At 36.9% G+C, this 21,173-nt stretch overlaps 12 protein-coding genes across 12 annotated transcripts; 4 read left to right on the forward strand and 8 right to left on the reverse strand.

The window, feature by feature from the left end:
- Positions 1-73: 73 nt before the first annotated feature.
- Positions 74-1,145, reverse strand: C9374_001113 (uncharacterized protein; the record flags this gene model as incomplete). The annotated part of the gene is made up of 3 exons (XM_044686750.1): positions 74-748; positions 817-909; positions 1,056-1,145. The coding sequence occupies 3 exons, from the start codon at positions 1,143-1,145 to the stop codon at positions 74-76; spliced, it is 858 nt and encodes a 285-aa protein (XP_044551511.1).
- A 363-nt stretch (positions 1,146-1,508) lies between these two features.
- On the reverse strand, positions 1,509-3,292 carry C9374_001114 (uncharacterized protein; the record flags this gene model as incomplete). Its single annotated transcript, XM_044686761.1, has 3 exons — positions 1,509-1,816; positions 1,991-2,391; positions 2,529-3,292. 3 exons carry the CDS (start codon positions 3,290-3,292, stop codon positions 1,509-1,511), a joined length of 1,473 nt encoding a protein of 490 aa, XP_044551512.1.
- Positions 3,293-3,962: 670 nt separating this feature from the next.
- C9374_001115 (uncharacterized protein) lies at positions 3,963-5,378 on the reverse strand (the record flags this gene model as incomplete). The annotated part of the gene is made up of 1 exon (XM_044686772.1): positions 3,963-5,378. The coding sequence occupies one exon, from the start codon at positions 5,376-5,378 to the stop codon at positions 3,963-3,965; it is 1,416 nt and encodes a 471-aa protein (XP_044551513.1).
- Positions 5,379-6,227: 849 nt separating this feature from the next.
- On the forward strand, positions 6,228-6,635 carry C9374_001116 (uncharacterized protein; the record flags this gene model as incomplete). The annotated part of the gene is made up of 1 exon (XM_044686783.1): positions 6,228-6,635. One exon carries the CDS (start codon positions 6,228-6,230, stop codon positions 6,633-6,635), a length of 408 nt encoding a protein of 135 aa, XP_044551514.1.
- Positions 6,636-6,789: 154 nt separating this feature from the next.
- Positions 6,790-8,955, forward strand: C9374_001117 (uncharacterized protein; the record flags this gene model as incomplete). Its single annotated transcript, XM_044686794.1, has 2 exons — positions 6,790-6,851; positions 7,017-8,955. 2 exons carry the CDS (start codon positions 6,790-6,792, stop codon positions 8,953-8,955), a joined length of 2,001 nt encoding a protein of 666 aa, XP_044551515.1.
- A 559-nt stretch (positions 8,956-9,514) lies between these two features.
- C9374_001118 (uncharacterized protein) lies at positions 9,515-10,078 on the reverse strand (the record flags this gene model as incomplete). Its single annotated transcript, XM_044686805.1, has 1 exon — positions 9,515-10,078. One exon carries the CDS (start codon positions 10,076-10,078, stop codon positions 9,515-9,517), a length of 564 nt encoding a protein of 187 aa, XP_044551516.1.
- A 964-nt stretch (positions 10,079-11,042) lies between these two features.
- On the forward strand, positions 11,043-12,077 carry C9374_001119 (uncharacterized protein; the record flags this gene model as incomplete). The annotated part of the gene is made up of 1 exon (XM_044686816.1): positions 11,043-12,077. One exon carries the CDS (start codon positions 11,043-11,045, stop codon positions 12,075-12,077), a length of 1,035 nt encoding a protein of 344 aa, XP_044551517.1.
- A 489-nt stretch (positions 12,078-12,566) lies between these two features.
- On the reverse strand, positions 12,567-13,856 carry C9374_001120 (uncharacterized protein; the record flags this gene model as incomplete). Its single annotated transcript, XM_044686828.1, has 1 exon — positions 12,567-13,856. The coding sequence occupies one exon, from the start codon at positions 13,854-13,856 to the stop codon at positions 12,567-12,569; it is 1,290 nt and encodes a 429-aa protein (XP_044551518.1).
- A 393-nt stretch (positions 13,857-14,249) lies between these two features.
- C9374_001121 (uncharacterized protein) lies at positions 14,250-16,817 on the reverse strand (the record flags this gene model as incomplete). Its single annotated transcript, XM_044686839.1, has 1 exon — positions 14,250-16,817. One exon carries the CDS (start codon positions 16,815-16,817, stop codon positions 14,250-14,252), a length of 2,568 nt encoding a protein of 855 aa, XP_044551519.1.
- Positions 16,818-17,871: 1,054 nt separating this feature from the next.
- Positions 17,872-18,135, forward strand: C9374_001122 (uncharacterized protein; the record flags this gene model as incomplete). The annotated part of the gene is made up of 1 exon (XM_044686850.1): positions 17,872-18,135. The coding sequence occupies one exon, from the start codon at positions 17,872-17,874 to the stop codon at positions 18,133-18,135; it is 264 nt and encodes an 87-aa protein (XP_044551520.1).
- Positions 18,136-18,793: 658 nt separating this feature from the next.
- C9374_001123 (uncharacterized protein) lies at positions 18,794-20,314 on the reverse strand (the record flags this gene model as incomplete). The annotated part of the gene is made up of 2 exons (XM_044686861.1): positions 18,794-19,087; positions 19,184-20,314. 2 exons carry the CDS (start codon positions 20,312-20,314, stop codon positions 18,794-18,796), a joined length of 1,425 nt encoding a protein of 474 aa, XP_044551521.1.
- A 135-nt stretch (positions 20,315-20,449) lies between these two features.
- On the reverse strand, positions 20,450-21,027 carry C9374_001124 (uncharacterized protein; the record flags this gene model as incomplete). Its single annotated transcript, XM_044686872.1, has 2 exons — positions 20,450-20,707; positions 20,845-21,027. 2 exons carry the CDS (start codon positions 21,025-21,027, stop codon positions 20,450-20,452), a joined length of 441 nt encoding a protein of 146 aa, XP_044551522.1.
- Between the last annotated feature and the right edge of the window lie 146 nt (positions 21,028-21,173).

A 21,173-nucleotide genomic window follows, 5' to 3' on the forward strand; every position in this document is an offset into this window, starting at 1 on the left:
CACTGCCAAAGCTCTATGAAAATTGGAGAATCCAATCTAACGAAAAAATAGTAAAAAAATTGTTTCTAAAAAACTACATGATTTGTTGATAACTTCTAGTTTTCCATTTACAAATAAACACAATACCAGCAACAATTGCACTCACTGCCACGCCCACTACCCACACAAACACCAAAATTGAGGTGATAAAAGCAGAGTCCACAATCATAGACGTTCCAGGATAACAATGTTGCAATTTGTTTAAATTTGCATTACAATGCAAAGAAACTCCAACTGGAATATCATCCACCGTTATAGTTGAAAATTGTTCAGAATCTTCTATGGACCATTCATCATTCTTTGTGAAGAAGGACACCGTCGATGAGAGAACTTTCAAAGTACGATCCACATAATCTTTCAACATTAAGTTCCACTCATTCCATCTTGTTCTCACCATAGATTCTGAAGACGAATTTTGAGAAGGTTTCACCACTTCAATTCCACACAAAACTTGTGGTGTAATATCATATGGAAATACATTCACATATTGATTATTTTCATTGGGATCTGTATACGTTGCATTTTCTTGTTGACATGCAGAAACGAGTGCTACACAAAAATCTTGACAAATAATTGGCGTAACCGTTGAAATTTCCGAGTTTGAATCTGGATCGATTTGAATGGAAGAATTAGCAAATAAATAGGAAGAAGGAGAGCAGGCAATACATTTCAATTTTCTTAATTGTTCAAAACATTTTGGAAATTGTGTCTTTCAAAAATTTACAGAAATAAATGTTCCGAAATTAGTATAATTTGAAATAATTGTAAATGACCTACTTGATTAATTCTTGCTTCCAAATATACTTGAATGAGCTTATCATTCTTATTGGAACAACAACTTAATCCATTATAACAAAAACAATCCATGCACTATATCAAATATTTTTTTCATCATCACCAACATAAATTCAATATATAGTTTCAAAATCATGATTCCGAGAAAGAGAACAATAATTTTCATCAACAACCATATAAATAGTCATCGGAACTGATCGTTCAGACCTATTTCAACCTACCTCCACAGGTTGATTATTGGAATTTGTAAATGGACAATAATCCGTTTCATTGGCTGCTCCAGGAATGTATTGCTGTACCCGATGAATCATGATTGGCGTTTCATGTTCTTTTAAAGCAAGACTGATCCTTCCAAAGCATCCGAAAAATAAAAAAAGAGAAGAGAGGAGAATGATGATCCGATAGGATATGTAAGTTGTTGTGTTCTTTGGATGGCTACAGAGTCCAACAACTCCGCCACGATGATGATGATGGAATAATGACGAGAGAAAGGATCGAGTCGTTTTATGAGATAAAGATCTTTTCATTTTTTTAAAGAAATGTGAAATCTTTCTTTTCTCAATCGGGATCGGTCTTCATCTGAGGAATAAAGAGACTCGGCATTCAATGTACGTCACTTGTTTAATATATTCTGCCAACTGGAGACATTAAAATATTTGAAATTTCAGTATGGATTAAGGTTGTGTTTTGCGCATGGTGAAATAATCAATGACTTCTCCTCGATCGTTGAATTGTTGGAAATTCACAGTGAAGGTCGTTAGTGAGTCACGCTTAATTTTTAAAAGTCCAAATCCTTCATCATTGTTATATCTCATGTAATTCCACTTGATGTTGGTGTTGAAATCGTGAGTGGGATCCATTCCTCCCAAACTACCTCCACTTCCATCAACAATGTAAATAGTGTCCTGTGGATTAATATAATTATGTGGATCTTTGAGTTGATCTTGTTCAATGGTTCCATTATAAATGGGATGTTGTCTCTCTGTTCAGAAAAAATTGTGTAAGGAGAAAAATGTCAAATGAATCGATATTTCAATTGTTTAAATGTTTCATAAATATTTCAATTGTTTAAATGTTTCATAAATATTTCAGTTAACAATGTTTTAACAATGAATAAGATCATGAAAAAAGGTATTGAATCAAAAGTAGCACTTACCATACGCATGTACATGTCCACAAATGGCCATATCTACTCGATACTTTTTATAATCATTCTCAAATAATTCCTGTAATATCTTCGAGTCACCGACGACATTGCCGTTGGCATCAGAAAATCCTTTTTCAGTTGAATAAATTGGTCGATGACCAACAGTCATGAGGAAGGGTGTTTGAGTTCTGTTAGCATTCATGATGGCATTCTTGACATAGGAGACATGATCTCCTTGGAAAACTGGTTGAAATGGAGCATTGGGATAATTGGTCTCTGTATCAATCGCTACAATTCTCACTGGTCCAAAATCGAAATGATACCACATATTGTGCCCATATTTGGTATCATTTCTGAGTGGCATCCAAAATTTGTGATTGTAAGCAGTAAAGTTGTATTCGAACGAGTGTCTATTTGTTGTGGTTGGAATTTTGGATTCATTAAATTTCATATTAAATGTGTCACACATTAAAATTGAATTGTTAACATCGAAAAGAACGAAAAGATTGGAAAATTCTTGTTAAAACTATCATTCCTAAACACTTACTTGTCAGGTCCTAATCTTGGTCCATACTCATGGTTACCTACAGTAGTCATGTAAGGCACATAGGGCTGAACTCCTTCCCAATGCTCAAAAAATTTATCCCACACATACTGATACATGAATCCGGGATATGAATCAGCATAGCTGATATCTCCTACATGGTAGATGAAGAAATTTCCATTTCCAGTGTTATCTTTAACAATTTTTGAAATTCTCTCAATATTGGATTCACAAAAGAAAATTCCCATATCCCCAAAGATGACAATGGTGACCTCAGAAATGTCTTTGCTTCTTGTTGTAAAGTAATGAGTCGAATCCGATTGAACAGTAAACACAGGTTTTCCATTCACAACATTTCCAAATCCAACCCGATAATAATATGTCGTGTCAAAAGTTAAATTATTCAACAAAATGGCATGATCAAATCCAGTGACACTCGACTCTCCATACGAGGTCGTGACTGCTCCAACTCCATACCACTGCGGATTGGATTGTAATTCTTGCTCGCTTTTTCCAATAATTGCCAATGGCTTTCCAACCTTGTTTTCATCATATCCGAACGTATGAAATTGAATGATCATTTCATTAGGATTTTGAGTTAATGCCAAATGAATGTACCTCACCGAGAAATCACTACTTGAGGCTTGCACTCGGTGTTGCTTTACTTTTTCAAGCTGTCTCAGTAATAACGGATGGCGCAAGTCTTTCTCCAATTTCTTCCATGAAGGCTCAGAATGATGATTAGATCCGAGGAGTGAGGAAGGCATGTTTGTATGCTCTCTTATGTGGATTGGTATGGTTTGTTGTTCCGTTTGTTTAGATTCATGATGATGATGATGAACAAGTTCAATTTTTGAGTAATGTGCTTGCGCAACGAGAGAGCAAAATGATGAACACAACACGGATACAGCAAGAATTGTTGCCAACATGCGGATCCAAACCCCTCTGATGGAACCACTCTGCTTGTTCATTCGTGGTATGTGAGCTTGATAATTGTGAATTGATTTTTTGTTGGTCCGTACTCTTCCACAACAACAAGAAAAGCAAAATTTTGTGGTGTAACAGAGAAAACCAAGAGGAATGAATTGTGAGGTACCCAAGTCGCGTTATGAGTCGTTTCAAACTCGCACACAACGTGTGATAAGGTACACCCTTGTAGTGGAGTTACTTTCTCAAGTCGATAACCCTGAAAAACGGGCTTTTAGGCCGACGTTTCATGAGCAGAAGTGATTGAAAATTGGAGTAGTGGCTCTCAACTCGAATCAAGGACAAGCTCGCTCGAAGCAGGAAATGATCAATTTTATTGTGGGTTGGGGGAATATTTTTTCTTTTGGCTCGAACAATTTCAGTTGATAGCATAATTATATTCCATGATTAAGGCGTTCCAATTAATGGGAAAAGAGGATCACACAATTTGATACAAAAGATGGCTTTTTATCACAGGCTTGAATCTTTGATTTCTTTTCGAATTCTTACTTCTTCTCTCCATTTGGAAAAAACTACCAGCACCAATCCCACCACAATGGCCACAGCTCCAGGTAAATTCCAAAGTGAAACTCGTTCTCCTGAAATGAATACAGTCATGAATGTAGTAACCATGGGTGACAAGGTATTATAAATTCCAATCACAGTTGGAGAGGTCAACCCAGCTGCTTTGGATTTTATAATCAAACTCAAAGCTCCATGAATGACAATGGCATACGCTAATCCAATATATGATTGAGCATTCAATTTGTAGAATCGAAAGGAAGGTATATAAAAACATGCAGCAATTAATGGAATGTACAATCCACCAAGATAGGTCCATAAACTTAACGTGACTGTGGGAATTCGTGTGGTCAATTTCTTCAACAACACAATATATAGAGCAAGAGTTAAAGTATTCAGCAGAACTAAGGCCATTCCTATCGTGAATGAAAAGGTTTGAATCCATTCCCTTAACGAATTCGAAGAGGTAGTAGTACCATTAGACTCTGGTTTGTCACCGCCTTGTTCCGAGTTCGTAGCAGTCAAAGTAGAAACTCCAACCATGGCAATAGCTCCCAAGCATGACATGAAAACTCCCAAAATTTTCACCACTCCTCTCGACTCACGTCTCAAGACAATCGAAATGAAACACACCTCAACAGCCACTAACGGTTGTAAAATTCCTGCCATGGTTGCATTGGTAAGATCCAATCCAACAATAAACAAGACGATATTCAATAAATTCATAGATCCACACAGTACCAATCGTTTAAATACTTTCCACGGAGGTGTTTTCATCTTCCATAAACGAAGGATTGGATTTTGAATTCGAGACAAGACACGTCGTGATCGAAATGAAAAGGTTCGATCCACCACCAGAGAAAGAGGTAAAAGAATCAACGTGATGGCAACTGATCTTACCAATGAGAAGATGGCAGGTTGCATGGCTCGAATAGGTTGAGGAGCGAGTACACAAAAACCTCCAAATGTAAGCAATGAGGTCATCATTAATAGATGAGCATAACTTTGGGAATGAAGAAAGTTTTGAAAGGAATGTTTGAATTTTTGGAACCATCGGGAACAAGAAGGAGAGGATTCATGTGAAAGAGAATCATTGGAAGGATGTGAAAAGTCAAGAGAAGTTGTTGGATGACTGGATGAAAGATCTTCTTCTTCGGAGGAGGAGGACGAGATCAAGAGTTGAGTCGTTTGTTGTGAAAGTGAATCAACCATATTCTCTAATAATTCATAATCTCGAGTATGTTCATATGTGGGAATTCCTCTTGAATTGGGTTGATAATATTCTGTCAACTCGTACTCTTCACAAGAATAATCTGGTTTTTGTTGTGGACAACCGTTCAGTTCTTTCCCGTGATATGGATCCATTCTCGTTGTTGTTGTGGTAGATTCACTCGATGTGAATGTCTTTTTTCAACTGGTCCTTTCGGTCAAGACTACATTGATGTGTGGTTGTTGGCAACACCCAAGACCAAACTGCCAACAGAAAGATTTCCTAACGTGTGTTTCATGGCGAGTTGAGCATTTTCTCAAATAAGAAAGGTGTGAAAGATTTTCAATTTTCGAGATTTGAAAAAGAATGAATTGCTTGCTTTGGTTTTGAACCAACACTGGAGATGAAACTGTGAGATTGCGGACAGTTTTGATGCTCGTGATGAATGTTTGGAATTTTTTGAGCATGTTGGTGTGGACTTGAAAAATTGACAAACAGCCGAAGTGTAAACAAACGTTTTCATTGCATACCTTTTGAAAGAGCTCACGCGTAGTAAGGGTCATGTCACATCACAATTAAGGGTTTGGTAATAAAGGAATCTTTGAGATTACCGAATCTTTCGTAACGTCATCCAAAAAACATTTCAAGAAAACAACAATAGCCATCTTCAAGTGTAAAATATCTTCACTCCTGGAAGCATGTCTCGAACCCATTCGCTGTGAATGCTCGTATATTCACTTCACAACCCATTAACGACCGTTTTGATTTTCACTCATTGATACAACACAGAGAATACAATGTTCACAAGCCCTTCACTTTTTTCCTCTCTCAATGTTGATCATCAATGAAACCACTCATGTCTCCCATACATCTTTCGACACTTGTCATTGACCTCTCAATGCATCATCCTTCGCTTCTTGAATTGTCACTCATCACTAAAGAGTCTCACAATGGAAAAAAAGGCACTAAAAAAATTAATTTTAAAAAAATAAACGCTAAAAAAAATGAGCAAAGTCGTTTCATCCTCTCAGCGTCGGTTTTTTCATTCGCATTCGCATCATCAGCAACAACCGCAACCCTCCTTGAATCATTTACAACAGAGTGCGGCAGTGGCCATGATCGGTCTTCAACAATTACAACAAGTGGCTGTTGCTTCTCAGATGAATTCAACCGCCACAACTGCAGTACTTGCTAATCGTCAAAAGGCTTCCCATACATCATCTAAAAATAAAGTACAGATGGAAGAAAAACCAAAGACCAGCAAAACAAAAGAAACAGAGAAGAAATATAATTCTCAGTTGGATAAGGATATTCGGGAGGGAGATTTGATATTTGTAAAATTAGGCAAGTTTTTTTGTATAATGATCATTTTTAGTAATATATCATCCTATTGTATTCTCATTAAATTATAACTTCGGATCTCATAATTAATGTCATGACGATGGACTACCATCATTTTATGATAAATACAACAATTTAGATGGCTGCCCCTATTGGCCAGCAAAGGTTATTTCTCCTCACGCCCCACACATTCCAAAAGCAATACGGGAGGAAATTCTTGAACAAATGGATGAAGAAGATACTAATACAACACTTATTGAATTTTTTGGTGACGACAAATCCAAGTAGTAAGTACAAATATTTTATTGATGAACTGTGCAGTGAGCATAGAAATCCTTCCCTCTACCATTCATGCCTCCATACAATATTTTACAATTACAATTTCAAAATTAATACTCACGGACAATCAACCATTTTTTCAACAAATTCACCTCTCACCAACACTATTCTAGTTACTGTATGGACAAGGTTGTAGAAATTTATACAAAGAATTCTGATGTGATTACAGATAAAATGACAAGAAAAAACAAGAAATTAGCTGAGGCTATGAGACAAGCCTTGTTGTATGCTCAATCAGAAGAACTACTCGACAATAATTCTTTGCAAAATCGAAGACAAAGTTTTTCAGGAAATAATTTAACAATTTCAACTACAAATGACAAAAAGCGAAAAGTGAATCCAGTATCTTCTTCCAATGACAACAAAAAAAAGAAAGTTATTTCTGATGACGAGGATGATGTGACAATATTAATTTCTGACAATGATTCTGATACAATGAGCGACGATAATGAGCACCAAAAGCCTAACAATGATGAAGAAGAAGAGTATTCATTTTCTGATGAAGAAGAGAGAGAAAAAAAGAAAAGCAAACGGAAATCATCGAAACGAAACAAATTCGAGGCCAGTGATAAGAATGCATGCCATTCGTGTGGAAAGAATTACAAAATAACCGTGACATGTTCCAACGATCAATGTGGAAAAACATTTTGCAAAAAGTGCTGTGGAAATCCTAAACTCGACAAGAAATTTTTTGAGGATTGGCTTTGTAGTGATTGCAAAGTTTGTGGTATTTGTGAGAGTGCAACATGTAATTCATCTCCAAATGTTACAGAAACTTCACAAATTGCGAACCGTCTACGTATTTGTTCGAAATGTGACTCTTCTTTTCATATTAATTGTTTGGACAATGAAGGGGCGTTTGTGCTCTACAAGGACATCTTTACTTGCCCCGATTGTACAGAAAAGAAAAGTGAATGGCTTCGAAGACGAGGAGAACACGATTCCACCTTTGAAAATTATTTATTTACTGCCTCTAAAGGAATTTTAGAAAAAGTCACCCTTGATTTTGTTTTGAACAGTCATGACGACGATCACGATGCAGAAGACTCTGATACTGCATCCACCACCAGTGACGAAGATCAATCCGACACAGAAGACAAGCCCATCAAGGGCAATCAGAGAACATCATCCTCCGTCCCATCTCCACCTACCATCCATCATCACGCAATTCCTAACACTGTCGTGACAACCAGTTGCAATTGCTCTTCATTCGTGGATAACAGTTCCACAGATTCGGGCAATACCTCACCGACAACCACTAAGAAATCCCCAAAATCTGGACGAGCCACAAAGAAAAAGTTATGCTCACATGAGCAGTACACTCATACTGCGGCCGTTGCAGAGTCTCCAAAAGCATCCTCCATTCATTCACATCCTCATACTCACTCTGCGGACATGCCTCATTCCCCACCTCTTCACAAACAAGTATTTGACCAACCAATGACTTTATTGGAAACATCACATCCTCTCACTCCATACATGAAAACAGAATTTGGCAGTAGTGATCGACCACATAATAGTAGTACAAACACTGCCGTTGTTTCACCCTCCTCTGCACTGAACTGCTCTGGAAAGAGTAGAAAAGCGACCAAAGTCAAACCGAGAGGAGGAGGAGGAGATGTCTCCAACTCTTCGGAGAGTAGTGGAAATTTGCATGCTCCATCCAGTGTTTCATCTCCTCTCAAAGAAGATGTTACATCCATCCCAAGTCCAACCTCAATGAGTCCAACCACTACAAGTCCCTCATCGAGTAGCAATGGTGACACACCTTCGCAAGAGCTCATTACCTTATTCATTAAATGTTTTGTGGATGGTTATCAGACAGACTATACCAAGAGAGTGCGTGTATCGAGTCACATTGATATTTCTCAACTGAAATCCATCACCAAGTCCATAGTTCTCAAAATGAAGAAATCGACCAAGTTGGATAATCACAAAATTTATTTGAAGAACATTGACAGACATGGGCATGAAGTTCTTCTTGATTTAGATGAAGATTTCTTTTTGCATGACCGACTCCAAAACAGCGATGTTCTTGTGCTCAAGATGTAGATACCTTTGTAGTCATCTATTCGATCCCACTGTGAATTCAGTGAGAAAAACAATAGATGTTGCACGGAAAATAAAAGAATAGAAGATTGGTAGTACTGTCAAAAACTTTGAGTTTGATAATTGTTGTGCTTGAAAACCAAACTGTTTGCCTGTTTTCCAAGTGTTGTTTGATGATAACGAAAATTCCCTTTTTATTGTTGGTGTTAATTGTGCTTATCGACGGATGAAATTGGAGTACAATAAATCCACTCGGAATTTCACAAGTATGTTATTCAAATAATAATAATAAATTGTTGTTTTGTACTGATAATATTAATTACAATATTAGAATCCTATGAAATCTGCACAATTTGAGAGGAAGGAGGTAGTGAAAGAATGAACGGAAGAATGTGTGTACTAATAAATTGATAAAGTGATTGAAGAGATTGGAGTGTTTGGTGTGTTGTTGTTGCTACTGCTGTTGTTGTAATCAACTCATAAAAATTCAAAATATAATTGCTGATGACCCAATTAATGATGAATATTAAACATTAGCGAACAAAAAAAGCTGATGATGAAACTAATATTGTTTCTCTCTCAATTCTTTCAACTCTTCAGAAGGAGTCAATTCTTGTGGCTTCCTTGTGAGCAATTTTCCTGGTTGATTAAAATCTTGTTCAATAATATGTGCCTTGTATGGATTTCTCTTAATCTTCTTTTGTAACATGTACACTCCGTACAACAATGCTTCAGCTGTTGGTGGGCATCCTGGCACATAGACATCCACAGGAATGATTTGGTCAGCGCCTCTCACCACGTGATAACTAAAGTGATAATAACCGCCTCCGTTTGCACATGATCCCATACTAATCGAATATCTTGGTTCAGCCATTTGATCCCAAACCTTTCTCAAAGCAGGAGCCATCTTGTTAGTCAACGTTCCAGCAATAATCATGGCATCGGATTGTCTAGGAGTAGGACGGAAGAAAATACCATAACGTTCCAAATCGTATCGGGCAGCAGCAACGTGCATCATTTCTACAGCACAACAAGCCAAACCAAAGGTTACAGGCCACATGGAACCTGTTCTGGCCCAAGCAAATAAATCATGAAGAGGAGCTCGTAAGTATTCAACAACGCTCATGATGATGACGAGAATATTTTTTTAATTAAAATGAAATGTTGGGATGATTGGTCTAAAACATAAATTTAAAAATTTCCGACCTTCATTTTTGACCGGTTTTCCATTTGCTGCAGAATGACTTTGGTTGTCGATATCTTGAGACAGCAGCAACAACACAAAAGCCTACTACACCCATTGTTAGTCCTGAACGCAACCTTTGTGTTCCACATGGTGATGTTGCTTCAACGTTTGAAATGCAATGTTTGAGCCGTAAGTAAACTTAAGCTTTTTCTTTCACAAATTCTCACTAGAGCAAGATCAAATACGACAACAAGAAGGAGTGATTACTTCACGTAAAGAAACCATGGAGTGTGATGCTGATATCAAATCTTTTACTGTTTGCTAAGCTGATTTATTTCACTTTTTAAGATTTTGAAATTTGTTGTTGATGTTGTTCTTATGGTGTTGTAATGAGACGTCTGATATTCGAAAGCTAATATTAAATATTTTGATCTATTATTGTCCCAAAAAAGCTTAAAATAACTCCAAAATTCTAAAGTTAAAAATTAGTGCGCAATAAATATTTTCAAAAATGACAGTTGTAAAGCAAACAACCAAACAACAACACTAAACTTTGTTTAAGCGCTGGTTATATATTGTCAAACAACGAACCTAGGTTTTCCACCACAAAAATCCAGACAAGAAACAAAGAGGAAGAGAGGAAATTGAAAAATTAGTGAAATGGTCGGATTGCTCGAAAAGTGTCGGAAATTTTTAAATTTATGTTCCAAAACGTTAGACCTCGTTGAAGGAGAGTTTTATTCTCTCAAAATTTCGGAATGAATTTCGTTTGAATTGAATTCACCCATCCAGTAAACAACAAATGAACAAACCCTCACATTGGCCTATCAATCTTGAGCTTGATGCAAAATGGAGTTTTATGGATTTCATTTTCAGAATGGAATAAAACAAAATACAAAAGAAAATGCCTCGATTGGAATTTCCCAACGGAACGATGAAATTTAAATTTGATAAATCATGTCCGTTCTATGCTTCGGATCGAAAGATCTTTAAATCACAAGCAAGTGATCAATTTACAGAGCTGTTTGAACGTTTCAATAATATTGTTATTCTTAAAATTTCGGGAGTGGAAACAACCGAATTACAAACATTAAGAAGAGCCTTGTCCAATCAAGATTCTGAGCTATATTCAGAGTTATATGTTGGGAAGCACTCTCTTTCTCGAGTCTCTATTGATGGATTGATACGGAATTTAAAAACGAAAATTCAGAATTCTATCAGCTCTGTAACCAAACAGTCATCACAGAGTCGTGATCAAGAACTTGTGAAGGCTCTTACACAATTTAAAGAATTATTGGTTGGAGAAATTGCACTATTATTTACAAATTGTGAGAATTATTATACTTTGTGTAATGAGATATCAAAACATGTGTCTTTAAAAAAAGCCAAAGTTGGATCTATCATAAAGGAAAATGTATTTTTCGAAGGAGAGACAGGAGCGCTACCATATATGACCTATATTTTTCTCAATAATAACATTACTACCAGAATTAGAAGAGGACAAGTTGTATTATTGGAAAGGCAGCAAATTCTCACAGCTGGAGAGGTGTGCACTGCTGAAAAAGTCAGACTGTTGGATTTGTTAAAATGGAAAGTCATTCAAGAACGATGTGAACCTTTGTATTTATTTAGTAAGATGGATGCATGTATTTTATCTAATGAAGTATTAGAGCGTGATTATTTTGAGAATTGTGTGGAGGCTGCCAATCAAATGACAGCTCTGTCAATGGAATGTTCACTCGTGAATGAGCTCACCATCATTGCTGATATTAAGAAGGGAATATTGGATTTGGTAGCACTGGACACAGAAACACAATGTGAAATGCGTTACAAGATACGCAAAGTGATGCCACCACCCGTTATTGATAACCATTGTTATCCTTCAGATTCCTCCAGCGAATCCTCTGAATTTAACGACCTGTTCGATTTATTTTTTTAAATGTTAGATGGCGCTTCATAGCTCTTTGAAAAGAACTACTGTAACCTTTCCAATCTTAAAGATTTGAAACTTGATGGATAAATTCAAAGGTTTGACATCACAATGAACAATGTTTTTCTCTAGTATTCATTATCATGAAATATCTTCATAATTTTGAAAATGCTTAAAATAACTTGCCGTTTATTGCTGAGTAGAATGTATACATCTCCTCAATGCCTTACACACTCACATCCTTCTTGATACTGAGGTAATTTGAGATTCATCAATGTACGAGCATCTCCGTATTTGTAATATTCCGTTTGATGAAAGAGAGCATGGTCAGTTTACAATTTTAAATTGAAAGTCACAATAACAGAGCCAAATTTGCGCTACACTGAAGGAAAGTATTAATTCTCAACGAGTATGACTATTTGAAACGCTTTATCTTGGAATTTCTTTTATTTCATTATCATCAATTCCTTTTCCAAGATACCAGTTGCTCACACTTTCTTAATTTCTTCTAAAGAATCCACCAGTAGCATAGGCAATAGCATTCAAATTACGACTTGTCATTTCACGATAAGCCTCTGCATTGCTCACTGAAAAGTGTTCACTTCCAATTGTGAAGGCAATGGCATTCACTGGAGCACGAGCCATCTCTGCATATTCACGAATTGAGTCAGCCAACTTTTCAGCATCCTTGAATTCTCCACGATTTCCTGGGCCACAGCTCAACAAATATACTGTATTATTTCCCATTTGTTGTGAAAGAGCTGGAGTAAAGAGCTTGAGAGCATTCTTCAATGATTCTTCCAAATTGATCGAGCTCGATGAAGTACCACTTGAAGGGAATGGGCTTTTAGCTACAAGTTCAATATTTTGAGGAGTTGCAGGAACGAATTGATCAAACTTGGTGAAAATCTTTTCATGGTAGGACACTACATTGAATAAAGTGGTAGCTGGCAATTGCTTTAACAATTGAATCAAGTGGTATTTGGCAAAATCATAACGAGAGACTGATGAGGAATAGGTGAGTTTGGAATACATCATTGAGTCGCTTCTTTCCAGAACAAACAAGACTCTTGAACCGGAAGCAAGGCTGTTATACGCACCCATAGCACAATCATGAAGTTTAACTTCATTCAATAACAAGGAAGCCTTCTCCTTCACGATAGGATCATTGAAAAGAGCCATCAAGACATATTCACGATTCGTTGGTAAATCCACAATATTGGATACCAACAATTCCAACAATTTGAAACGTTCCCAATCACGATCAGAAACACTTTGAATCAATCCGATGGCTTCATTCGATTTCATATCCATCAAACGTTTCAATAAGCTTTCGGTAACGTGCTTACGAACCACACGAGGTTGAGTAGCAGCAACTGCTTGCAATATTTTTAAGGCTTGTTTCAAAGAGAAGGGAAAGGAAGGTGTTAGAATGAATTTTCCAAATTCAGACAACAATTGTTGAGGATTGGTGGTTACAGTTGCAATAAATTCATCAATGGATTTTTCAGAACGGAATGGAGTGGCTGCAACAGCACATGGAAATTCAGAGGAAGAAGTAGCCATGGATGTCATGTCTGCAGCAGGAATGAAAGAGTTATCCACTTCTTCGTGAACTTGTTCAGAGTTCCATTCACCTTCTTGAATGATTTCTTTGAGAAGTTGTTTCAAGACATGCATGTCGTGTTGATATCTGCGGGGTTTAGCAGCAGAAACCGATGAAGTGGTCATGCATGCGAACAACGCAACCAACAACACAGTGGCAATGAATACTTTGAGTGTTGTCATGTGTGAAAAGTGGTTTGTTTTTTTGACAGATAAATTGATGGGAGTTGTTGTTGTCTCTTGTTAAACGAATATTCACGTAGGCCCTAAAACAGACGTTCCTGGTGTTCCATTGTAACATCCAAGTGGTTGTCATTCAATTTGCATGTGGAATAAACTTGAGGTGTTACAGACCACTGCAGTAGGGGAGAACACTCGAGGAACAAGCGTTTAAAATAGGCGCTTAAATTCGGTGCACGATTGAAAATGGCATTTGGTTCTTGAATTCTCCGGAGAAACAGGGCACTACAATTTGAAAATCTATGGTGGTGTGTTTATTTCACACAAGCATGCCTTGAGGACAAATAAATAGTATTTGCTGTCACCTAAACGAATAATAAGGAGGTTAAACAAAATCTAGAGTGAAATGTAATAATGCTTTCCATGACTATTATGAATCTTGGAACAGGTAGAATTGGTGGTCACACACCATTCATACCACACTTTTCTTGTTACATCATGATCACAATTTCTCCACATTTGAACTCCAATGTCTTCTCCCTTTTTGACAATGACTGGAGTTTCAATTGGGAAGAAAATTGGGAACCAGCTAAACATTCCTGAAGAAAAAGTCTCAGGTAAAATACTCATCCATACATCCTTATATAATTGACATTCGAAATAGCCAATGAGACCATGTACCACTGCATTCTGTTGAGATTTGAATCGGAGGGAAACGTATCGATCATTGTTCACAAGTGGAATGTGCAAGTTGTAAGTTTCATTTGTGTCATCCAATGCATTCTCCTTTTCTTTGAGAGCTTCTGTGACTTGAGGATTGGGATGGATAAAGGTGAAACATCGTTGAGGTTTGTCTAGAACAACGCCTCTGTGAACAAGACAAACATAACCAGTCTCAAAGGCAGGTGCTTCAAAAACGGTTGATTTTTGTAAATTTTTCACTTCACTCCAAACCTTGTAACTGCAAAGTGGGCTCAAGTATGAAGTGTAACGTGCAGGTATGGAAATCCCTTCGCCATTCTCTTTCAAGAGACGTTGAGCTCCATCTAAACATTCTGGACTCAATTCATTGTCGCCAAATGAACCTAATAATTCAGAGACCAGTAAGTCTGCCTTCTCTGGAGGATTCCACACACGCATATCTTTTTGAATAATTTCAACAATTGGAATTTCCAAATTTTCACCTGCGTGCGCTTGTGTAAATGTTCGCCAAATGGTCTTTTTGTAGTAGAGGAGATGACTTAGGGCATTAGGATTTTTCTCCACGGCGTACACCAAAACAGGAACTTTAGTGGTTCGAGCTGCTCTCAAAACGGCCTTAACAATTGGACCACGACCAGCTCCCAAGACCATGGCAATGACACGTATGGTTTTGATGTCTTCTTCGCTAGATGCTTTCTTTTTCTTTGCTTCGTATAGATCGAGGAGAGCCTTCTCTGCAGACTTTTCATAGAGCATGTATTTGATGGGATCTCTCTCGAACACTTCATAGGTTTGACTATCCAAATTATCAATTAAAGGTTGTAAAGGCCTCTGTAAAAAATCTCTAAATGACTTGCTGAACACTTCCACATTAGTTAACATGCAGCTTGTCTCGAAGAGTGACGCAATGGTTCTCTTATAGAGAGTCATGTTTGGACTTGGCTCATTTTCAAAGCCTGCTGCGCTCAAAACAAATTGAATGTCGTATTTAAATGTTTTTGCAAGGAATTGAGCGACTTCATCATGGAGAAATGGAGTGGCATTGTTTACAGGCCTTGAAAAGAGATCCAAATTCAATATTATTGTTCTTACATTTTCTGCAATCCAAACAGAAAGGGATGTCACTGTAGAATTTTCAGCTCCAAATGTTTGCTTTTCAAATGCATTCCACAGTGTGTCCTGTGGTGCATATTGCTCGGGTGTGACACCTGTATTTGTTTTCTTCTTCTTCTTGTCACTTTCTCCATGTTGTTGACTTGATTGTTTGAGCGATAAGATTAACTCTTCCACGTCCTTATTTTTTAAATCCAAAACTGGAATCAGTAAAGTATGACTATTGCACATGGTTCTCACTAAATTCCACAAGTAATAATTATTAGCACTAAATCGTATCCATATGGCGGTATTTCCCATGGTCGGAAGTATGAGATTAATAAATTGAGCTAGTGCCATTGCCATTTCCTTATTTTGAGGTTCTGGGAAGAGAACGGCAGGAATGCATAAATGTGTAGCCCATTGCAATTCCTGTTGAAGAATGAGCTTGGCAGCTTGAGCTTGAATATGAATTTGTGAGAGAGTACCTGCAGTGGATGGAATGGCAAAGGGTGCAAGCTGTTGTTTGTTCTGCTTGCTTGAGGAGGTCTTTTTTGATGAAGTATTATCAAGAGGTGTTGATGATGGTGGGATCGTACCAGAAGCACTGTATTCATCTAATCCAGGGACATCATAGGGCTTATCGGAGCACAGTAGCTTTTTGTTAGTGGGTGAATAAATTCCAAAGGCTGCCTGGAAAGCTGCTTCGTCGACCTTTCCGACCATGCAATGAGACCAATCAGTCGTACGAAATAGATATTGTCGTGATGAAACGTTGTGTTTTTGACAAATTTGCCTCAAATCCAAGAGATGACTCGTACTACTATTGGGTAGATTGGATGATTGAAGAGTTGCTGTGTTGTTGTTGTTGGGCGTATTGGATGTTCTGCTAGCCTTGTTTTGTAAATTTTGCTGCTGTTGATGATGTACGGAAATGTCCATCAAGAGAAAATCCAATCCGAATTCATTCACGACCGAAATTCCTTCTTCCACACTATCCACATGCAATTTACTGATATTATTGTTTTTTGCCATCATCATGTTATTTGGATTCATTAATTTCAAGGATGATGTTGAATGAAATTCCAATCCCATGAATGGTGGTGTGGCTGTTTCATTACTAAAAGTGTTGGTAATGGTATCCACAATGGGATCGCTCAAATCATCCATGTTGTTGTTGGTGGTGAATATTATTATATGGTTTCAAAAATCGGAAGAATATCTTGAAAAACGAGGAGAAATGCTGAGGATGAACACGAGTGCAAAATTGATAGACGATCTTGGTAAATTTTTTCTTCAGTCAACTTTTTTATTGAGTGAACATGAATAAGCGTCGCTCTGGTTGTCATTGGGTGACTTTGGTATGATCGACCGTTCAAGATTTTGGATTTTGTGAATGTTGTTCTGTTTTATCCTTGAAGATCGTCTCAGGAATGTTTCAGTATCATTAGAAGTGGCTTCATCCTCATATGATGAATCCTCTTGGAAGAACATGAATCATCCAAGTCAAACTCTTCCTCATCGGAAATGATCATGTCAAAAGTATCCATGAAAAAGTAGACAAAGTATAGATCCTGTCTTTGGATAGCCGATGTTCCAAGTCAATTCTTCCATCACAAGCTTTCCTGGCTTGGAAGTTTCTTTGAGCTGGTTCAACCAACTAGCAACGAGCGTATCAGCTTTCTCACTTGCAATTTTTGGTTTGGAATTAGCTGAAGACCCTTAAAGATTTCCTTTCCGTTTTATTATCCATCAAACATCATTTCAACCAATGTACAAACATTCAGGATGCTGTTAAACGCAATGGTTATACATTGAAAAATGCAGATGATACAGAAATAGAGGATAGGTTCTTCACTTTTGCGTCCTTATGCATGTGAAATGGAAATGATAAACATGTTGTGTGGGCTGCTTCTAAAAATGATGCTAACTTATTTGATTAACAACTTGCATCTGAAGCATTGAGAACATTAGATAAGGAAATAATAGAGGCAGCCAACACTTCGCAAAACACATCTGAACAATTAAGGCAGGATAAGGATGTTATTACGATAGCAGTATTACTCGTTCTAATTATTTTTATCCAGGGAATTTTTAATGATAGAGAATTCATGATGGAACTAAGTGAAAGCTTTGTTTTCGCAAGGTCTCAAGTTATTCATGGAGACATGATCACTCTGTAATTGAACCTTTCAGTTGTCAACCAAAAGATTAGTTCAAAAAAATGACTTGTTGTGGAGACGATCAAACAACAGCTGCAACCTTCGGTCTCGTTCTATTATCATTCATTCTTCCTCCATTGGCTGTCTACATCAGCTTCTACGTTTCTCCAAATAGCGACATGGATTGGGATGATTCTGCCTACATGGGAAGACACATTTGGTTCTGTATCACTCTCGGAGCAACCATTTGTGGATATTTACCTGGAGTGTGCATTGCATTGTTTTTTGTTATGACTAATGGACCTTGTTGTGATAAAAAGGAGTAGCAAACTCGGAAACATGCAAAGAAATAAAGTTGTCCAAGTGGCACATCAGAGAGTTTTGTCATCCATGTCAAAATTGTTGGGGATGGAAAAATGCTGGATTGGATGTGAGTCAAGAAGGGTATTGTCACCGTGTTGTTTGTGAAAAGTTTGGAATGGAGCACACAAGAATTTGACAGAGAGATTATTTTCCCACTTCCCAAAAATACCATATCGTCAACCAATCGAATGGGATTTCATTGCAGTTTTAATTTTGACTTGTAGATATTTAATAAAAGACTTTAAGATTTGTGAAAATGACAATTCACTATTTGTGCCTTTTAATAATCAATTTCATAAATATTGATACAATGTTACAGAATTCTGGCATGTCAAAAAGAAGAATTACAGCATATTTCGGCATATAAAACCACTCCATACGTAAGGTCATGATAGCAAACATTATCGACCAAAAGAAAAATTAACGGGGAGCAGTGGGAATCGAACCCACGGCCTCCTGCACCCAAAGCAGGAATCATACCACTAGACCATGCTCCCTTGTGATATTTAAGAATTTCATTTAGCAAAGTAGTAAAACGACTTCCGTCCCTTGGTGGTCAGTAAGCCCGCTACAGCAATTGAGCTAAATTATCTAGATTCTACTTTTACTTGCTTGTAGTTATTACAAGAAATCAACTATTCTGAAAGTGCCATTACAGACATAGCTCACAGGTCCAACCATGTTGACAAGTGTCTCAGACAGACCTTGTTGTTTCTTTCGATCATATTTGAAATATAAATCTCCTCCATTGAGCTTCACTTGCACCGTGCACATGAGAGGTGGAGATTCTGTGTCATTATCGCTCTGTTCAGCAGTGTCGTGTCGTCGTCCATAGAATTTCCTTAAATAGACAAGTTGTGAAACAGCAAATGCTCCAGTACCACAAGCATTAGTTTCACCACTTCCTCTTTCCCACTACATATTTGTTAGGCATCATCATAATTTGAAAGTAGGGTCAGATTTTGTTTCACATTAGAATCATTGTTTTACGGTTGTTTTTAACAAACTTACTGTTCTCTGTCTCACTCTCAATACGCAATTGGATTCCAGCATGGATAAAATACTAGTCGATTCTATTTCAGCTGTTTCATAATTATTCAATTCTGACGAGGGAGAGATTAGTTCAATAAACTCGACATTGGTTCTCTGAGGAAATATTTCTCGATCATTTTCAATGACAGGTCCAACAAGGGTTAATGGAAATTGATCGACATCCTTCTTCCATACATGATGCTCATCAACATTATCATTGTGTGAATTCCTTTCTAAATTTAAAATTTCATTCACAAAGCAAATAGCATGAGGATTTGGAACTAAGAGGCAATACAATGGAATTTTCAATACCGGAATATTTTCTTGTTCATACGTATATGAATAGAGAACCTTTCGAATGAGTCCTTCTTCTTGCTTGACGAGAGAAACTTCCATGAATGGGTTTTCAAAATCTGAGGCCATGTCAAAATTTGATGCTTTGGTCTGTAATGGTCCCATTTCAATTTCAACCCAAAATGAATTGGTGTGTGAATTCGTGAATGGACTTTGTAACTTCTTGTTTCGTTCTTCTTCCACTCCAGCATAACAAATACAATCATAGACTTTTCTTCCTCGATTACTTTGAACGCGAATACAATATCCATATTGATACGATGGTGAAACAGAGGAAGAATCTTCTGAGCTTGTGTTCAAATGATTCGTTTGTGAAATTGGAATTTTTTCAATTTTTTTCATTTCAATCAAACGATCACACGCATACTGAGCGACACATCTCAAACCATTTCCACACATTTCGCCGCTAGATCCATCCGAGTTGTACATTTCCATTTGACAATGAATAGTGCCGTGTTGAGAGAAATTGGAATCTTTTTCTAACAATTCCAAATTTGGTTTCGTTATGAAAATCACACCATCGGAACCAATTCCAAAATTTCGATGACATAATTTCTGAATGATATTCTCAAGTGTGTGAGTTTCATTACGAGCATTTAAATTTTCAATATATTTCCGAAAATCATTTTCAATTGGATTGGAATGACCATTTCCGAAACAACAATCCATGTACAAATAATCATTTCCAAGTCCATGCATTTTGCAAAATGAAAACAAATCATTGTTGAGAAGTGATGATGAATATTGTTGAGCCATTTTTTTTTGTAGACCTTGACACAAGTGTTTGGCAGTTGCTTGTGAGGTCTCTAATCTTTGAAATAGTTTCATATTGAAATTCATTGAAATAATTATTATAATAAATAATATTTAATTTTATTATAATACAAGAATTTACTTTTTAGAATTTTCATAAATAAAATCAAGAACTCCCTTGGCAGTCATTGGGCCGTCATGAGTAATTGGGTTCTTGAGATTGCCATCTTTGAATAAATAAATAGTTGGGAATCCTTCTAAATTCAATCGATTGGATAAAGATTCATACTTGTCACCATCTACTTTGGCAATTTTGACATCTGTTCTTTTAGATTCGGAAACAACCTTTCCGAGTTTGCCCAAAGACTTGGAGAAGGCTTGACAATGTCCACACCACTACACATTTAGTTTATCACAAATTTTCCAAACGAAAAAAACAATGATAAAAATTAATAATGATTACAATAAATAATAATAACAAGGATCATGAATGAAATTAACAACAAGATAATAACAAATCAAACACTACATACTGGTGCATAAAATTCTACAAGGACATACTTGTTACTCTTGATGAATGTATCAAAATTTTGATCGGTTAACTCCGCGACTCCAGGCATCACGTCCTCAGGTTTTCCTCCGAGAATTGATTGTGCAAAGAGAAGGGAGCATACTAAAAAGCAAAAAACAATCAGAGTTGTTGTTGTTGATTTCATTCCGAGAGAGTTTAAACTAGAGTGTTATTGTATTTTTTTGATTACTGCCACTGGAGAACACGTTTTTGGTCTGCCACTTGTCAGTTAAAACATTACAAAAAACACACAATAGGAAATTGAACAGAAATAATTCATGTCAACTATTT

The sequence above is a fragment of the Naegleria lovaniensis genome (genome assembly GCF_003324165.1).
Source record: "Naegleria lovaniensis strain ATCC 30569 chromosome Unknown tig012, whole genome shotgun sequence".
NCBI lineage: Eukaryota > Heterolobosea > Eutetramitea > Acrasida > Naegleriidae > Naegleria > Naegleria lovaniensis.